Source organism: Columba livia, chromosome 11, assembly GCF_036013475.1.
Source record: "Columba livia isolate bColLiv1 breed racing homer chromosome 11, bColLiv1.pat.W.v2, whole genome shotgun sequence".
In the NCBI taxonomy this organism is placed as follows: Eukaryota; Metazoa; Chordata; class Aves; order Columbiformes; family Columbidae; genus Columba; species Columba livia.
The window spans coordinates 7,617,223-7,635,103 of NC_088612.1; the positions used below are offsets into that span (position 1 = coordinate 7,617,223).

At 40.3% G+C, this 17,881-nt stretch overlaps 1 protein-coding gene across 19 annotated transcripts in view; it reads left to right on the plus strand.

Annotated features, from left to right (window-relative positions):
• The window catches only part of MCTP2 (multiple C2 and transmembrane domain containing 2), a 147,486-nt gene extending 130,888 nt beyond the window's left edge, over positions 1-16,598 (plus strand). For 18 of the 19 annotated variants that reach the window (XM_065076637.1, XM_065076634.1, XM_065076636.1 and 15 more), the window contains 4 exons: positions 6,730-6,839; positions 9,234-9,343; positions 11,499-11,596; positions 13,902-16,598. In XM_065076637.1, the coding sequence (XP_064932709.1) occupies positions 6,730-6,839; positions 9,234-9,343; positions 11,499-11,596; positions 13,902-13,970 (387 nt within the window). In that variant the 3' untranslated portion in view covers positions 13,971-16,598. The remainder of the gene's footprint in view (positions 1-6,729; positions 6,840-9,233; positions 9,344-11,498; positions 11,597-13,901) is intronic. The other variant, XM_065076640.1, reaches the window with a different exon arrangement.
• The last annotated feature ends 1,283 nt before the right edge of the window (positions 16,599-17,881 follow it).

Here is a 17,881-nt window from a genome sequence, read left to right on the forward strand (position 1 = left end):
TACACAGGGTATGTTCGGACTAACAAGGAGAAAGCACCTTCTCCACAAAATTATGGGCAAGATTGTGTCCTAAAAAAGCCCATGAGGTGTGTGTTTGTGTAGTTGTGGACTGCCTTTAAGTTGCTGCTCTTTCTTCGGTTGGCTCGTTGTGGCTTCTCTCGCTGCTTCCTTATGATTCTGTGCACAGAGCAGGAATACGGTAGTGATGGAGAAGCCTAAGGGACAGATTCTGCTACTTGCCTGAGGTATGCTTGGTGCAAACCTGGATAATGGGACACTTCCAAGCACACACAATCATCTGGTCTTGCAACCATCTTGACTGAAGTGCAATAGATGGTGTCACTTAAGACACAATTATAGCTTCTGTAAGTTCTCTTCAAGCTTCTTATTAACCTAATCAACTTCTGGTTAAGACACAACATGGGTTGCTCTGGTTCTGCTTTGCTCTTTGCTTGGCAGCCTCCTGTGTACAAGAAACTGGAAGATAAACCATCTGTTGTTATTTCTTATTTATGCTGCAGCATTGTTTGGGACTGCTCTTATCTGTAGGTGTCCCATAAATTGGCACAATCCTTATCCCAGCATCATGACCCACCCATTCATAGGTTTAGGAGTCATGGGAGAGAGGAGTTCAAAGGAGGGACTTGCAGAGGACTCATAGATACCCTGGGGACTCTGATATTGCTCTCCTGGCATAGAAACCTTAACTTCCCTGTGGCAGTCTAAAGTTCTCCCTCTTGCCCAAGAGGTAGGTGAGCCAACACTGTAACTTCCCTAAATTACTGGAGGAGTATTAAATGACACTAGGTAGGTCACTGGACAAAGCACATAAACCTCAGGGAGTTCTTGTCCCTTAAAAATTCCAACTATTTAAAATGTTATTAAAATTTATTTTTAATTTGCAATAGGTCTATCTTTCTGCTGTACCCCAAATTGCTAAAGATCATAAAGATTATAAAGCTTATAAGTGATGATCCAGTAATTTAAGTCACCATGTGATTGTTCTTAGATCTCATGTGTATTTCCAGGAGAAAACACTTATTCTGGCTGAAGTTTTTTCCTTTCCCTTTTTTAAATCAAAGATGACTGATGACTTTTTGTCTCCACTCAGTCTTCTTTCTTGTTGCTTCTTACGGGTCTGTTCCTCATCTGAACGGTGTTTTATTCTGTTGTGACTACCAGTATTGCTTTAAAACTTGTAGCAATATCACCAGACTTTGGGTGAATTTACATGTCTATGAAAACGTGAGCAAATACAGAAAATGCTTCTTAAACCCCCTGCATTTCATGCCGGCACAGAGAGAAAGCAAGAGAGTTATGCCCTAAGCCTCTCCACATATGCTTTTTCTTGGGTTGGGTTTAGGACACTTTTGCTGGTTGTTTGTGCAGAGATTCAATTTGTCTACTACAAGGAAAAAAATTGTAGGCATTGCTGAACAAGATGTAGTTATCATCTTCTGCCTGCTAGCCAGTGGTCCCCCAGCCTCAGCTGTGGGATGATGTGCCCTGCTTCTAAAATGTGTCCTCTTAAGGCCGATGGTGCTCTCCTTCATATCAGTCTGAAGTAATTCTATTGGCTGTGGTGGAATTATTCCAGATTTCACACCTTTTTAACCGAGAGCATAAATTGACCTGTATGTGTTGCATTTCCTCTATTTGGTAATTATTTCAAGTACACTCAGATTCGCTACATTTCCACAGTCAGGCAGGCACTTTCACAGCATGGTGTTAATAAACAAAAAAGATCTTGCGATGCACAGTTTTGGGACTGTACGAGGCAAATCGCTCCCAGTTTGGCAGCCGTCCCCTCTGGGTCCCTGTCCCCCTGGAAGTGCCGAGAAGCCCTCGACAGGCAGCAGACATCACAGCGCAGGGCAAGACAGGGACTCGGCGAGACAGATTGCTGGGATCATTTCAACCGCTTTTGGCTCTCTCCGAAGGCAGGATCCGGTTCAAGGTTGCTGTGGTGACTATTTTCAAAGCTCAGTCTGGAATTCATTTTAGCTACCAAGAGACTGTCTGTCACTCCATGGCTACCACCTCCCACAAGAGCTTCATTCTGCTGCGAGAGTGAAGCTGCGAGTGAACGTTCCCTGCAGACAATAGAGGACATTGCTCTGCTGGTATACCAAATAAAATCTTTTTGGTTTCAGAAGTTCTCTGTCTACAAGGATTTTGGCCTCAAGATGATGTTTGGCACAGGTTTTGCTGGACACCACTAAGGTTGGTGTTTTGTAGTCTAGCACAGAGCAAGTTGCAAGTGAAATCCAACTTCGGCTGTCTGCTTTTCTCTAAATAACTACAGCATGTGTTGGGTTTTTTTTAAACTCAGAATAATAGTTGAGCAAAAAGGCATGTATGCCTGAACTTTTTTCCCTTTCTTTTCCCTTTTCATCAATCTTGTTTGTTCCTAATACACTGGGGAATTCATATCTGGTACATGGGATAAATCCTGGTAAAACATTGCCCTAATGTGCTTGTAGCAGCAGTGACATGATGACATAGCTTCTGTTAAAAAGCTAATCCTGAAAACTATACCAGTCCAGGGCTAGGCAGACTAACTCTTTGAATTCCTGAAGATAGTCAAGATTTTCATTCCTGTTTTCTTCCTCCTTTTGAATTAATCCCTGCTTATTTTTTCTCCTCCTCTTTTCCTCATCCTTGCCCCCAAGTGTTCCTGGGCTTAATATATTGATTTTTCCCTTGACATGCAAAAAATCTGATGAATACCACTTGTTCAAAAGTTTCATGGAAGATTTCTTTCTGTGTGAGTGTTTTCTGTGTAATTCAAGCGAGCAAGCATTTAGAATTTGCTTGTGACTTCAAACCTAAGTTTTCAGTTGTGTGCATACAATATTTGTGGTACACATTGGAAATACACTTAGAGAACAGCATTAAAAATTATCTGTGCATTGGGGAGTGTTGCTCACTGGTTTGGATGTATCCAGAAGGAAAATATCTGAAGGATAGATTGAAAAAATATGGGGCAATTTTTGTGAAGATTAAAGCTATTCATCACTGAAACAAATGATCACAAGAAGTGGATTTCCACCATCCAGGCTTTCAATTCAGTAACAGATGCCTTGCTAGAGCAGAAGCAGTAGGGAGTGTTATTTGGTCTTAGTTGTAGAAAGAACGAGGCTATTGCTAATTTTTGCCTTCAGTCCCTTCCTTTTTCGGTCTTATGGTTTCCCTTTGCAAGCCCAGCTCTGAAGATTGTAGCTTGTCCATTGTGAATTCCTGTGTTAATACTGGAGATGTCCCCTCCTGGCCTGCCCCATATTTCACACTTTCAAAGTCTTTGTCATTGGAAGTACCTAAATTTTTGTGGTTGTGTGACAGTTTCTTTTGCAAGTCTCCCTGAATATCTGTGAGCAACATAAAGTCATAGGGAAGGGAAGAAAGGTCACAGAGCTGTAGTAACCCTTTGAGTGTGTCTAACATGTCCTGTTTATTAACTGTTACATATTTTGGAAATACAAAAAGCCAGAGGCACCTCTCTTCCAGTATAGCAGAGATTTGGTGTCTTCATTTACAACTTTAAGTTGATGTATATTAGCTGGACACAAAAGACAATTTCTGAATTTGCTGGGTGTTTTGTTTGTCTTGGTTTTGTGGTTTTTTGATTTGGTGTTTTGTTTTGGTTTGGGTTTTTTTCTCCTTGACATGGTTAATCTTTTGTATGACCATTTTTGTGGTTTTGTTCAGGCAATTAATGTAGAAATGAAGGTTTCTTAAATCAGGATATGCAAGGAAGATTTGAAGTAACACACTGATGATATAATTAATTCTCAGCTGTAAATTCATTTTGATGGAGTTAATTCTGTCCCAGAGGCTGAAGACTAGTTTTGGTCCACTCACAGTGCTGTAATCAGCTAAGAAATAGAGAATAAAAAGGCCTTGAAGGAATGGAAATTTCATGGCTGGTTTTAGGAAAAAAAAAGTATTTTGTTTTGTCTTGTTTTTTTTTTATTTAGGCAAAAGTTTCTGACCTGTGGGTATCCAAATCTTGTTTTGAAGCAGCATAATATGTTGAGTCCAAAATAAATCAGAAAGGAATGCTACCTGAGGAGAACGGAGAAAAATTATCTGGGTGATGGGACATCAAATAGATGGGAAAGTGCATTTAGTGGAACATGCATTTAGGATCATTTTTTACATCTTCCACATGTACAGTAATGTTAAAATACAACTTTCTTTCTGACAGTTGCCCATTTGCTTATAAATACAGGCCAGTGACTGTCGTCTTGATGGACTTTGAATTCCTTCTGCTTCCAACAGTGTTTTGTGAGGTGCTGACTTCACAAAGGATAAACAGCACTCCAAAACCTAAATAATTTGGAAAATCCTGTTTGTTGTACTTCATTTGTCTACTTCTGTCTTGCTTAACCAGTGACCCTAACCATCCTGTAGATGTGTTTAGACTGCAGGTTTCCAGAACAAAACTCTAATAAAAAAGAGACGTTGACCAACTTCCAGGGGTTTTCAAATGATTGTATACACATATGGCAGTGCACACTGCAAAGGCAGTCGCTAGCCTATTTTACTCTCTGATTTCATTTACAAGACTTTCTAATCCCAGTCTGTCTCTGCCTGTTCCTTGGCTGGGCGTATTTTGTATTATCATTTGAAAAAGCTATTGTCTAGGGGTGATTTTAGCATGCATGCTAGGTAATAATATGCATGCAGTTGTCATTATATCCTAGGAACTGGTACTATCTGTTTTATTTTCTTAGTCTACTTAGTGGCTGCAGGAGAAGTTATGTTGTGTTGGTTAAACTACATTATCACCACATTTCTAAGCTCAATTGAAGACGTGTAAATGAAGCCAGCGTGATGCAGATAGAGCCGACAGATGATCTTCCTTGCAGCTCTGGGTAGCAAGAGTGGGCTTGCCCTGGAACATTACTTTAGCTAAAGTGGTTTCTTTACCCCTCTATCTGAATTTGGACAGAATGAAATCCCCACTAGCTGGTTCTCCATGAACTGCTCCCCAGCTTCTACTTCCAGGTTTGGTGAAAAAAGTCAACTATGGCTAAGGAACTGTTGTATCATTTTAGTGAGTGAACAGTTAAATATAATCTTAATGTGTCATTTACATTTGTGCCTTACAAAGTTATAACTGGAGTTGTGTGAAAATGACTTTTGGTGCTATTTTCACATAAACTGACTATTTATTTATTTATTTTGTTCTGGGGTTATTTCACACCCCAAGGGTTTCATTTTTGTTGGTTGTTTTATTAATGTAAAAATACTCATTTTCACGCCCAAATGTGTGATTATTTAAAATGCTGCTTCTATTCGTTGTGCACTCACTTGCAACCTACAGGCAAATATTCAAATGTCTGGAGCTTGATAACTCTGTGGTGGTTTTGGCTGGCTTTTTAAACTCAAAAAATTCCTGTGAAGAGACATGGGCAGTAAGCAATCCAAAGGGCTGCGAGGGCTGTACTGTCGTGTCTGTCTCTCAGCACATGAGGATGGTCCATACGTTATTCCAGCACACAATGACATGGTGCGGTGCCCTCCCTGGTGCACACAAACCCTCTCCCGGCACAGGAGTGCCAAAAGGCTGCAGCAATGAGCCTTCACCTCTCCAGCCCCATTTGAATTTAAGTAGCCTCTGATCCTATCTCCTGCGTGGAGAAATAATGTGGGTTCCCAACACAGGAGCAGAATTGCAGCAGTGTTGATCTGAGCATCTCTGGCCCTTGCGTACTCCCACCAACCCTTATCTTGACCACAGAGAACATGGATGCAACTTGCCTTTTATCAGCATCTCCCTTCTCTGGGCAGTGACTGGTTAAAACACTTTTTAAAATGTCTTTCTTTTTTTCTACATTGGGCTGATTTTGGAGAGTCTAAATGTGATGTAAAAATCAGTGTCCAGGGCTCTGCATTCTGTAATAAGTGAATGTTTTCTGATTTCTTGCTAGAATATCTGCAACCACACCAATTTGCATGCCTGTATGTGTGTTAGATTGCTGGCAAAGAAATGCTGAATGCTGATAATTGTATACTGATTTCCAAGGCTGATTTAAGTCATTTTGATTTTTAATTCATTCTGTGCTTTCTTTTTATTTCTGCACATGTGTAGTAATGTCCTGTAATGTTGTTGCCTAAAATAAGCAGTAAGAAATGAAGTTGTGAGATGGCTGCTGTAAAAGGAAAATGACAGTTTTTTTCTTTGATTCTTTTTTTTTTTCTTTTTCAGTAAAAGAATAGATCTCCATATTCAGAATGTTAAAAAAAATATTGCATTCACTGTCCTATGGCTAATTTATATACAGAAAACAGCATGGCTGTTGGGAACCTACAAAGCCCAGAAAAGTGATATTCAAAAGTTCTGCAAAAGAATATTCTTGTCCTTGAGAAGCACTGAGCACCCAGCACTGCCCTACAGGTCAGCTGGCCTCGGGGATGCTCAGCATCTCTTTTGGTTTGGCATTCAGCTGGGTTCTTCAGTTGAAGCCTCATTTGAGATCGAGTTGTGTTACAAGATGTTGAAACCTCTGCCCATGTGCTAAGGAAGAGGAAGCAAATAAGGGGAACTCTGTGTCTTCATGTTAATTGTATGTGATAAACCCAGGGTGTTCTCTCCTTCCTTGAGTGATATACTTGAGTTCATGGGTGCATCAGCAGTGCTGGGAATCTTATCTTCTTTACGTGAACATGTTAACAAATACTGAATGTGTAAAAAGGTTTTGTTTTCCTTTTTTTTTTTGCTAGGAATCTGAGAAGAAGGGGTTAATTGACAGAATCCACATGGTCCAAGAGATCATCATAGCTGTTCAAAGCATCCTAGAAGAAATGGCATCATTCGGAGAGAGGATTAAAAAGTATGTGATTATTTTTTCTTGCTTAGCTATGATTTGCAATGAAGCAGAGCCAGGACAATTAAGGTGGAGTGAAAGTCTTGTTTCAAAACATGACTGCAAGGGGCAGCAGGAAAACCTGGCCAGTTCCACTGCTGCTGCTTATCTTGGAGTCTTTTACTCAAAAAACCTTTCCAAAACACAGAGAAGGAGCTGTGTGCTCTGCTGATGTAGCTCTCACAGTTGCCCAGATTTCTGGCGTTGTCTGTTTGGAGGAGTGATGATGCCACACAAGGAAAAAATATTGCTTGAAGATGTGGGTGCAGAAGTATCAGGCATTTATTTTCATTTCCTTCACAGAAAGTTGGTAGGAATTGATGGTTGGTGTTGTCTTTCCCATGCCCTTCTTGCCCCAGCCTGGTTACAGGGGTTGCCATTCACTTATTTCCCTGCCCAATGTATTGATGTTCTTCTCTCTTTACCATTTTGAGCTGTCTGCTTCCTGCTCATGCCACAAGGAAGCCCAAAGAGGCTTTTCTGTGTCACGTTGCAAGGGGAGGAACATAGGGCATTCCTGACCTTACCAAGGAGGGAGGTGAAAAGCCTAAAAAAAAACCAAAAACAACTCACACACAAATACACACAAACTTTTATAACCCGATCTTTATTGGTGGTTAATCGACCCACATTGTTTTCTGTTTTGAACACAGTGATGGTTTGTGATCAAGCCACACTTTAATGAGGAGCTGGGTTCAAGCTAAAAATACAGCAAACGCGTGTGCTGTGGTTCCACACCGGACACCCCAGCTGGGGTGGAAGTGGCCCAAAGATGTATTCCAGTCGATGAACAGGGCACTGTTCTGCCCAGCTGCATGGCAGGAAGACTCAAGATTGCTTAAGCACTATTAATTCTTGTATTCATTTTGGTAACAATGGTCTTAAAGAACAAATTGGGTATTAATGTGGATACCCGATGTAATTTCAGAAGAATTCAATTGTAACTCAACAGTAATGTACCATTAAAAAATTGCCACCAAAGTTTTTCTGTAAGTGACAGACTGAATTGTGCTACAGTTTCCGTCTGTCACTCTACTTATATCATCACAGAGAGTTTTAATAGTTTAAATGAATTGAGCTGTTTTGCTATTTTTTTTCCTTTAACTTAAGCTACGTTGATTGATAATGATGGGTCCTCTCCCACTTCTCTTTACTTAATATTTAATACATCTATTGAAGCTTAAAAGTAATTCTTGTAGCATCCTACTAATTTTATCTGTCAAGGGAAGTTCTTCTTATTTTATAGCCTGATAAGTGGTCCACGTTCATTCTCTCTTCTTCCTACTCCCCGTCATCATGATGTGACGAAGTTAGCAGGCAGATTGTATGAAACAGACAGAGGTGCCCAGATCCATAAATCCACCTATGGATTAATCTGCATGCATGTAGTCCAGGTATCTCAATGTTTGGTGTGTGCTGTATCTTACAAGCACACAGGGGGACAAAATAACTTCAAAGATGCATTAGCATTAGCTGCTCACCTTAGGTCCATTGTGGGCTTAGAGATGAGTGGTGTGAGTGAAAAGAAATCTTATTTTGTGTTACTGTGCTGCAAAAGTCTGGATGACTGTAGTAACTGAGCCTCTTGAGAGTGCTCCCCTTGAGGAAAACCTGATGCAGGTTGGTGTACAGAAGCTTGGTGATGTGCAGCAGCTTGGACTGCTCTAGCATATTGTAGCTTACTCAAGACAGCCTCCTATATACAGCATAGTAAGGAATTATTGAAAATGTAAGGAAATATTAATGGAAGCAATTTTATAAATATTAAGACAGCTTTATACATAATACCATTCCCTAATAATGTACAGAGAAATGACTTTAACTGCTCTTATAAGGTTTAGTGTCAGTCATAATTAATCTACTCCAAGTTATTGGCTTGGCTGAGTCTGGCTACCTGCCACATTTGAGTCGTGCACTGACACGTGTCCCGTGTCACCTCCGCTGTGGGCCAGCAGAGCCAGCTCAGGTGGCTGACACCTGCGGCATGGCCTCGTCTCCAGATCAGATCATCTTCCCATGAATTATGGAGAGCTGACCAGTGAGCAGAGATGTGTAACAAGTGTGACACATATGAGAAGAAACAAAAACAACTCACTACATGCCTGACAACTTCACTGAGCTCCCCAGAGCCTATCTTCTCTCTCCTTATCATGAGATCTGCCTCCCAGATATCTCCCTTAATCCATTATAACATCCAGATACAGTAATCTGCTTATCCACCTTCCAAAAGGCTCTGCAATTTACAGTGCATTTGAAAGCACTGAGCACTGCAAAGCAGTTATTAAATTATTATTGTGTAGCAGAGTACAAGCAGTGTCCAAGTGCAGAAATATTGAGAAGGATTATTGTTTTTCTTTACAGCACATTTAACTGGACGGTGCCTTTCCTCTCTGTCCTGGCCTGCTTGGTCCTGGCAGCAGCCACAGTCATTTTGTATTTTATACCACTGAGGTACATTGTTTTAATCTGGGGTAAGTACTCCACTGTGTCTTATTTGCATGCAATAAATACAATATATGTATCTACAGAATGAAAACAAATAAGCTTTAAATGACCTGTTACACAGACAATCAAATGCTGTTGGTTACAGGTGAATAACTATGTTATGAACTTCTTAAAATTACATTTTTTCCCTCTGGGTTATCTGATGACCTGCATTTCTTAAGGTTCTTTAAAAGTTTCCAACAGCACCACAATAAAAGCATTAGTCTAGGTAAGCTTCTTTCAATGTTATTGTTATTATTATTATGCAGGAGAGTAATTAGCTTTCTGGTTCTGGAGCCCTCTGTTTGGGAAATGGTAGGGAGTAGACAAGATGTGTTTGAAGAACACGGGTTGGAAAGTATTTGGATGAAGGTGCATCATGAAGTACAAGAAGAGCTTTTAAGAATGAAAACTTTCCTTGTGGTGTCATGAGGGAGAGTGAGATGGCCTTTCATGAAAGGAGGTGGCATCCCAGCTGCTGAAGGCCTTCTTCATCTCAAAATGGCCTTCTGTCTTATTTAGGGTAATAGCTTTTTATCTCAGCCTTGAGGGAAAATGTCTGAGGACATCATGCAGGTCATCCTCACCAGACCCCTGAAGCTCAGCCCTTTGGTGGCTCTGGGCCTGTCACCATCTGGTGCTGTCTGGGCTCTCCTGGATACAGAAAATGGAGAGAAAGAGAGGGTGGCAGTGCAAAAAGCTGCTATTGGGAGAAAATAAATGAAATAAGGGATTAAATCAAACTAAAGAAAGGGCAAAAGGGAAGGAGAGAAATTGCTAGGAGCAAAAAGTTCGGTAACAGAATATTGCTGTTCTTGTATGGAAGACATGGTGAGTACATGAAAACTATACATCCGTTCAACATCATCTAGACTGACAGGGCCTTCAAATATGATACATGTTAAACAACTACCCTGTGGCGAGGCCTCAAAAGACCTTATGGTATTTTCTGTTTTTTAAAAATCAGGTACACAGAAAATTGTGTTGGCATTTTGCTACAAGTATATGGCTCAAAAACTGAATCTCAGATGTGAAGCAGGTACACTTCAGAGGGAGGAGAAGGCTGGAGCAGCCATCACATTTGAAATCAGGGAAACTACTATGAGATTTTGGAAAGGGGCATGATGGAATTGAATGCTGTATTATGATCCTCAGAGGCAATCAACATCTGTATTTTTCTGCTCTTCTCTAAAATGGGTTAGATGATTTTAATTTGTTTAATGATCCTTTGCTCTTCTGCCACACCTTTACGTAGCCACACTATTGCTATTTCACGGTGGGGAATCGGTAGTGGGGTGTTAAGCAGCTGCATTGGCACCATGGGAGAGCTGGGAAGGGTGCTCATGTCCCTCATTTTCTCACCCTGATCCATGCAATAGAGGTGGCACTGGCTCATCACTCCCTTTCCTCAAAGACAGGAGGAAACCTCATGATCTCCACAGTAATATGAACAATACACTTTTATGGATCTTCTCCTATCAGGGACCACCTCTGATAGCTGCAGCATAACTAAGTCCATGGAGAACACTGGTAGTGCTATTGCTGCAGTCAATAAGCCAGGTTATTAACTGTAAGATCAAAATAAAGTCAACCTTGTGATACGTTTTTATAGTGTCCCACAGCATCATAATATGACCAGCTTGTCATATTCTGCAGAGAGAGGACAAGCTATGACATGATGGAGAAGGGGAGCTTTCATTTTCAGAAGAAATTGAAGGAAGAAAGCCTTTGTACTGCCCAGTTCTTTTCAGAGCCCTGCAGTTCCCTGAGCTTGATGAAATGGAATGTCTTTGCTCACATGGAAGAACAGATTCAACAGCAGTCTCAGCTGTTGTATATTCTCCCCACAATATACCCCAGAATGAATGCATGCTGCAGTCTTTTTTTTGCCATGTTGTTGACAACAGATGATCCCCGAAGTAGAAAAATAGTTTCATAAATAAGGTTCTCTACTTCTTCCAGGAAGCCCTTTTGAGTGATTCCCCAAGACAGGGAACATGTGTCTGGCTTTAAATCCAAGCCACTGTTTTCACACTAATTTTTATTTGTGAATTCCTCTTCTGTTTTTCACCTTGCTTGAGCAATTTAGGAGGAGGGGAATAGAAAAGGGTTGTATTATTTTGTTTGCCTTTATTTTTCTAGGCATAAATAAATTTACTAAGAAGCTTAGAAATCCCTACGCCATCGACAATAATGAGCTACTAGATTTCCTCTCCAGGGTACCATCTGATGTTCAAAAGGTAGGTAATGAACGACCACCCCCAACAGAGGAAATAAGCGGAATGGAGAGCGGCTGGGTGCTCTGCTTGGGGAATACGATGCCAGTGCACTTTTGACTATTGGAGATAAGGAATTGGGGAAAATCCACAAAGGGAGGGGAGGGAGGGTGTTAGAAGAGAGGGGAGCCAAAATCCTTTGTCAGAAGGATAAAATGATTGCAGAAAAATTATCCTGAAAAAATATACTTTAAATTGATCTGGAAAATCACCCAGCATGGTTACTGAGCTATGGTTTCTGTCACCTTTCTGCTCCAGTATTTGTATGGAGGAGAGAGAAAAATAGTCTCTTTGATAGAGATAACTATCCAAAAGGATTTGCTGAATTCTCCCTTTTCTCAAGGAGCAGGGCGGGGGGGGGTGTGGGGATGGGGCATTATTTCTGTGACTTTGCACTTGATGTATTTTTTGTCACATCAGCTGTCCCTCAAAATTCTTCCTCCCCACCCACCTTGAGCCCCAGACCTCCCTTGGACAATGCTCTGCTCATCTTTTTCTTTAAAGAAAGCCTTGAGATGTGTTTGAAATACTCTGCGGTTGATCAGATCAATCTTCTACCATTATGGAATTATAACTTTTAATCTAACCAGAATCTGTCCTCCCTCAATTTCAGTCAAGTCTTGTCTCTTCTCCTGTTTCTTTTAAACAACAACACTGTCTTCAGTAATCTTGCCTATCTTCCTGGAAATTATTTGAACAATAAGTCCTTGAGAATGTCAAGATCTGTTTATTTCTCTTGGACGAAGGAAAATAGTCTTGCTGTGTAACAAAGCCAGACGATATAAAGGATTCTTTCTTTTGTTTTAATCAACTGGAATCTGTGTCCTCAGGCCCTGATCCTGATGCCCTGGATCCCACTGACATTGTACCTTCCTCTGTGAATCCTGGTACTTTCACAGTGAGGTGCTACTCACTGTGAATAAGGGGATCACAATTCTTCCTACAGTGATTTTACTCTGTTGGAGACAGAATAATAATTGCCCACATGCAGTGTTGAGGCATCTTGTGGAAACAAGGTTGGAAAAGGCTTCTGGTGACATTTATCTCAAGAGGCCACCAGATTGGCTGGTGGCAGCACTAATAACTTGAGAGAAATCTTACCATAGACTGGTGGGAGGGAGAAAACTAAACAGACATCATCCTCATAGAGACATTAAGCTTCAGTGTATTTTTATTTTTTGTCATTGCTTTTGTAGAGCACTCTGGGTTTGCAATGATGGCTTGCATGTGCCCTTTTAGTGTTTATGTTTAAAGATAAGCTGCTTTTCTATTTATGCTTTATTTAACATTTACATTTATAACATTTCCTTGAGTGGTTTCTATCATTTTGGGATCCTTTGAGCTCTCCAAGGCAAATGATAATAGTTTTCTATGAGGGGGGAATGATAAAAGTTCCTAGGATGGGACAAACTTTCTCAGAGTTTTCCACGAGTGCTAAAAATAGTGAGTCTGTGTGACAGCCACACGCTCTAGTGAAAAGTCATCCATGGCAGCTCCAAACCTCCTCTGTCTGCTTCATTTTATGTGCTATTGATGCATCATTATTTCAGTGTCTACTGCAGTGAGTTAGAAGTTACCTCTGTCTGTACATTAGCTGTTGTCCAACACGTGTTGGACAAAAGACAGAGGAGGAGTGAAAAAGATGGCATGTTCGGCAAAAGTTTCCCCATAAGTTCAGTGGGAATACTTTCCTGTAGCACAAGAGACAATTTGGAGGTTACACTATTCTTGTCACCTTATCACATATGCTTTAAACATTATATTGTATATTAAATTGTTTTGAAAGGTGGAGGCAGCTTTGTCCAGGTTCTATTTGGGAAAATATTTTCTTGTTTTGAAATGTTTAAATAAGTCAGCATCCCAAGGTGTGTGTACGGTTTTGACAACTGTCATCGCATAGTGGGATCAACCTGAATTGAAACTCCTAAGAGAAGTTTATTGAACTTATAGGTTAATGCCGGAAAGATAAGAAGAACAACTCCCAAACCAAAACAAATCCAAAAATTCTAGCCTACATTGCTGAAATCAGGTAGAACCCCATGTATCTCATTAGAAAAGTCTGCTTTTAATATTTTCGTTTCAAGAAATGATGCATGACTTCTCAAATCCTTCCTGCAATTAATCCCCCATGTTCCTGTGTTTAGAAAATGATTCATTACTTTTGAACCTTCCTTAGTTTCCCTTGGTTTGTCCTCGGGGAGCCATTAACACACACTGTAGTGAGCTAGAGTTACCTAACTGCAAATGTCATGTCTATTTGTTGTTACAGGTGCAGCACGCTGAATTGAAACCATCCAGCAGCTCCAGCCCCATTCGGAAGAAGTGGAGTGCTCTATAGGATGCAACGCGATTTTGGAACACAGCATCTCCCCCTGCACCCACTGTGTATGCACATCAGCTTTCCCCCTGCCCTTCATCTTGCTTTGGAACAACACTATAGTCACCGCCACAGACTACGTGTTTTTTGATAAACACGTCTCTTAGGTTGTCTTTTTTGGGTTGTCTTTTTGCCATGGAGTCATAGCCCAAAAAAGAGCAAGGTGGAACATATGAACTAGCTTATGGGATGGGGAGGAGAATGGGAGAGAATGATGCAACTGCACCTTTTTTTTTTCTATTTTTCTTTTTTTTTTTTCCCCTCTCTTCAATTGCAGAGGCAAGGCTGGATATGGCAGCACTCCCTGTTTTATGTAGGAAGAGATAATTCCGCTAGTGTAGCAGATCAGCTGAGTTGATGTGAGGCGATGCTCTGAACAGTTTTTAACATATCCAACAGATTTACATTAAGATATGAAAGCTATTCTTTTCTGAGTTAAATCACTGTGCTTAGAAAGGTTTAAGCTCTGAATTAACGAGTCTTTGATACCCATCTTCTGTTCAAGCAGTGTACATTTAAAAAAGTTTTTTATCATAATTAGCAGAAAGAGCTAGGAGCTCCAACAGTATCTCAATATTTCATCCAGCACTTGTGGATTTTTCTTTTCTTCTTTTTTTTTCTTCTTTCTTAAAGCCCACCCTGTGGTTAACTCTTTGGATACTGGAATCATCAGGGATCCATTGCTGGCAATGGATATGTGAGAAGCTTCTGCTGTGAAAGGATTCAGAGACTGTAGAGCAGCCTGACTCGCTGACCAGGAAAGACTCTCTTGACTTGACTTTTTTTAATTCCACCTCATCAGATATTTTGAGCATAGCTGTTGTTTTCCTGTCTGAATCCAGAGGGGTCAGCACTGCAGATCCAAGAGAAAAAAACATTTTATAGCCTTAAAGAAACAATTGCTTTTGCAGAAGGAGAGCACGGTGCACAAGGATGTGGTTGTGCATTAGTGTGCAGGCTTTGGTCCATCACTGATGTCTTGTTGGAGTCTTTCCTGGTGGTTCACATGGAGAGGATCAGAAAGTGAAGTCATATGGAAACTGAGCAATGAAGAGACAGAAGAAAGGACCCCGTTTTCTGTTCCGAGGAGAATATGATTTCTTGCTTGCTTATCAATCTTTAGCTATTGTGCTTTTCTTTAAATAATTCAGATGACCAGCATTATTTGTGTTTGACTGGGGAAACTGAAACACAGAATCGTATGTAAACTCACTTAATTTTGGTGAGAGTTTAGCTCCTGGTTATTTAGTTGCTGTAGGACATTGTGGGAGCAATTTGCTACCACGACAAATTGTTGGTCGCACGAGAGCTGGAGTTGCTGCTTGTGATCCCCAGGCAGGGGTTACCACCCGCATCCTCTGGGGTAGTTCACGGTGCCAAGAAATAGAGAATCCTGAGAGACAGGTTTCTTTTTATCAAAAGACTTTGGAAGGCATCTAATTAAAGGTAAAACGGGTAAAACTTGTTTATGGATCCATGATCCAAGTGGAGTCATGCCATGTGGTTCAGTAATGCAGTCCTATGGGCCTGTTGCGTGAATTTGAAGAAATAAAACTATTATAAGGGTATCTTCCACTGGATTATTAGACAGATTCAGTGATTTTTTGAGAAGTTTATTTTTCAAAGAAACGTGCCCCACTGTGCCTTTGAATAAGGAGAGGCACATTTTCATAGACTTGATTGTATAAAGAATGTATTTTGCTCATGCAAAGCTGTGTGTAGCTGCAAATGGAAAGATAGAAAAAAAGATTATCCTGGTTTAAAAACCCACCAGAATGCCTCTTTGTGTGCACGTGTGCTTGTGTACCCATGTGTATACAGAGCTGTGTATAAAGTACATATATAATGTATTTATTGGCGAGTGTGTGTGGAAAAACAAGTGAATATACAGATTTAAAAACCTTGAAAATGTTTATGAAAAATGCCAAAGATTCTAAAGCTTATCGTCTTGCGTCTGTTCTTCTTCATTTTGTATCTTTCCCGGCATGTCTCTCTGGCTGAGCCAGATCTCTGCATGATTTGATTTACTTCAAGTTAATGAAGCTGGTTGGAAAGAGCCTTGTAGAAATTATAAAATCTCCAGTAAATCTCTTGTACATACAATAGATGTCCACGCACCCCTTTTGTTAAACTGGTTTCTCAATCTTTTGTGTAAACAATGCCTCATTGTCTCGCTTTAAACTATCATCTGGTTTATCGTACTGTAGTCTTGTCATTTTGTAAGGACCAAAGTCAGACATATTTAAGCAGGCATGTGGGATCTGATCGTCGATTTGAGTGAAAACATTCAACTGCAGGAAAAATTGTTTATTTATTTTGAAGTTGGGACTGATACTTTAATAGATGTTTTCTTCCCCCCCCCTATAGATTTTTCCACATGGAACTGATTTCTCTTCATGAGACAGAATGATGTCTTTTTTTTTTTCTGTAGATATGTTGTGTTTCAGAATAATTTGTATTAGATTGTTATGCTGGAGACATACCAAACAAAGGGGTTTGGATGGTCCAGTAACTATATATATGTTGTAAGGAGCTATCTGTTTTGATAAACGCTGTTTGAAATGCAATAAAAATTTGAGGTTAAAATGACACTTTGAATTTATCTGCATTAGGAGGTATGTTTCCCTTTCTTTGCAAAATGCCTACTGTGCTATAATATTTAATATCTAACTAGGTAAGCAAGTACATCACTTGCCAGTGCAGTGTAACAACTAACGCTGGAGGTTACTTGAGACGGAGCCTGTGCTGCAGCAAGAGATGAGGTAAAGCCTTACTCCACATCTTTACTACTACTTAGTGGGATTTCCTAGGCCCTACCTAAAGGAAAGGAGGGTTATGTGCATTTACTGCCCACACCAGTGATCAAAGGCTTTATTCAGATTTTTCATTTGATTCATAAAGCAAGAATATTTTTATTATATTCTTTATATTCTTATATAATATTTTGTCATATTGATGCATATCCCCACATTTTTAATTTAAGGTAATCATTTCAGTGCAATAATATGTGCATTTAGAGTCTAATGTCTCTAAGACCAGAAGGCATTCAGAAATTTAAATCTAACTAGGGGTCTTTTGGGTGCCTGTGGATTACAGAATCATGGAGATATTGGAATATGACTAAACATGTTGACTAACTGTACAGTGTATAAATAACTGGATTTGACATATATGTGCAAACGCAATATGCCCTCATGTTTGCCCAAACATAAGCTGCTGCTGAAGGTTGGTTTCTTGAATAATCACGAGTAGGACTGAGGACTCAGCTCCCCTATGGGTCACTGTCAGTAAAGCTCAGTCACCAAAATGCACCCTGTTGAAAGCAAGCAAACAATTGGATAAAGCAAAGTTGGTGGAAATGTCACGCACCTTTTTTTTTCTGCTTGCAAAGCTTTGATTTTAACCTTCAGTCGTAGCTGTTCCTCCCTCTGCTGCCCCCTCTGTCCTCTCCCAACCCACCCACGGAGCAGTGGGAAGCTCCAGCTCTGCCCCGCACCCCTCTGCATGGGAAAGTGCTTGTCCCCTCCAAATCAGACTGGCTGCCGCTGATTCACTCGCTGCCTGGGGTAACTAACAAATCCCTGAGTTGGGCTGTCCCACGAGAAAACAAACTCACCATTTAATTTCCTGTACTCTACATGGGGTTACTTTTTTTTTTTTTTTTTTAATTTGGAGGGCCTGATCCTGCAGGCATTATCACAAATGGAACTGGAGTTATTTTCCCATCAGACCGGTAGTTTCACACTGAGAAGGAATTTGGCGGTTCTGATGTGTCAAGAAAAAATTGACAAAATACATTCTAATCAAACCTTAACCTTTAGATTCTCTGTCCTTTAGACTAAGCTGATAGACTGTTTGGGAAATGTTAGCTT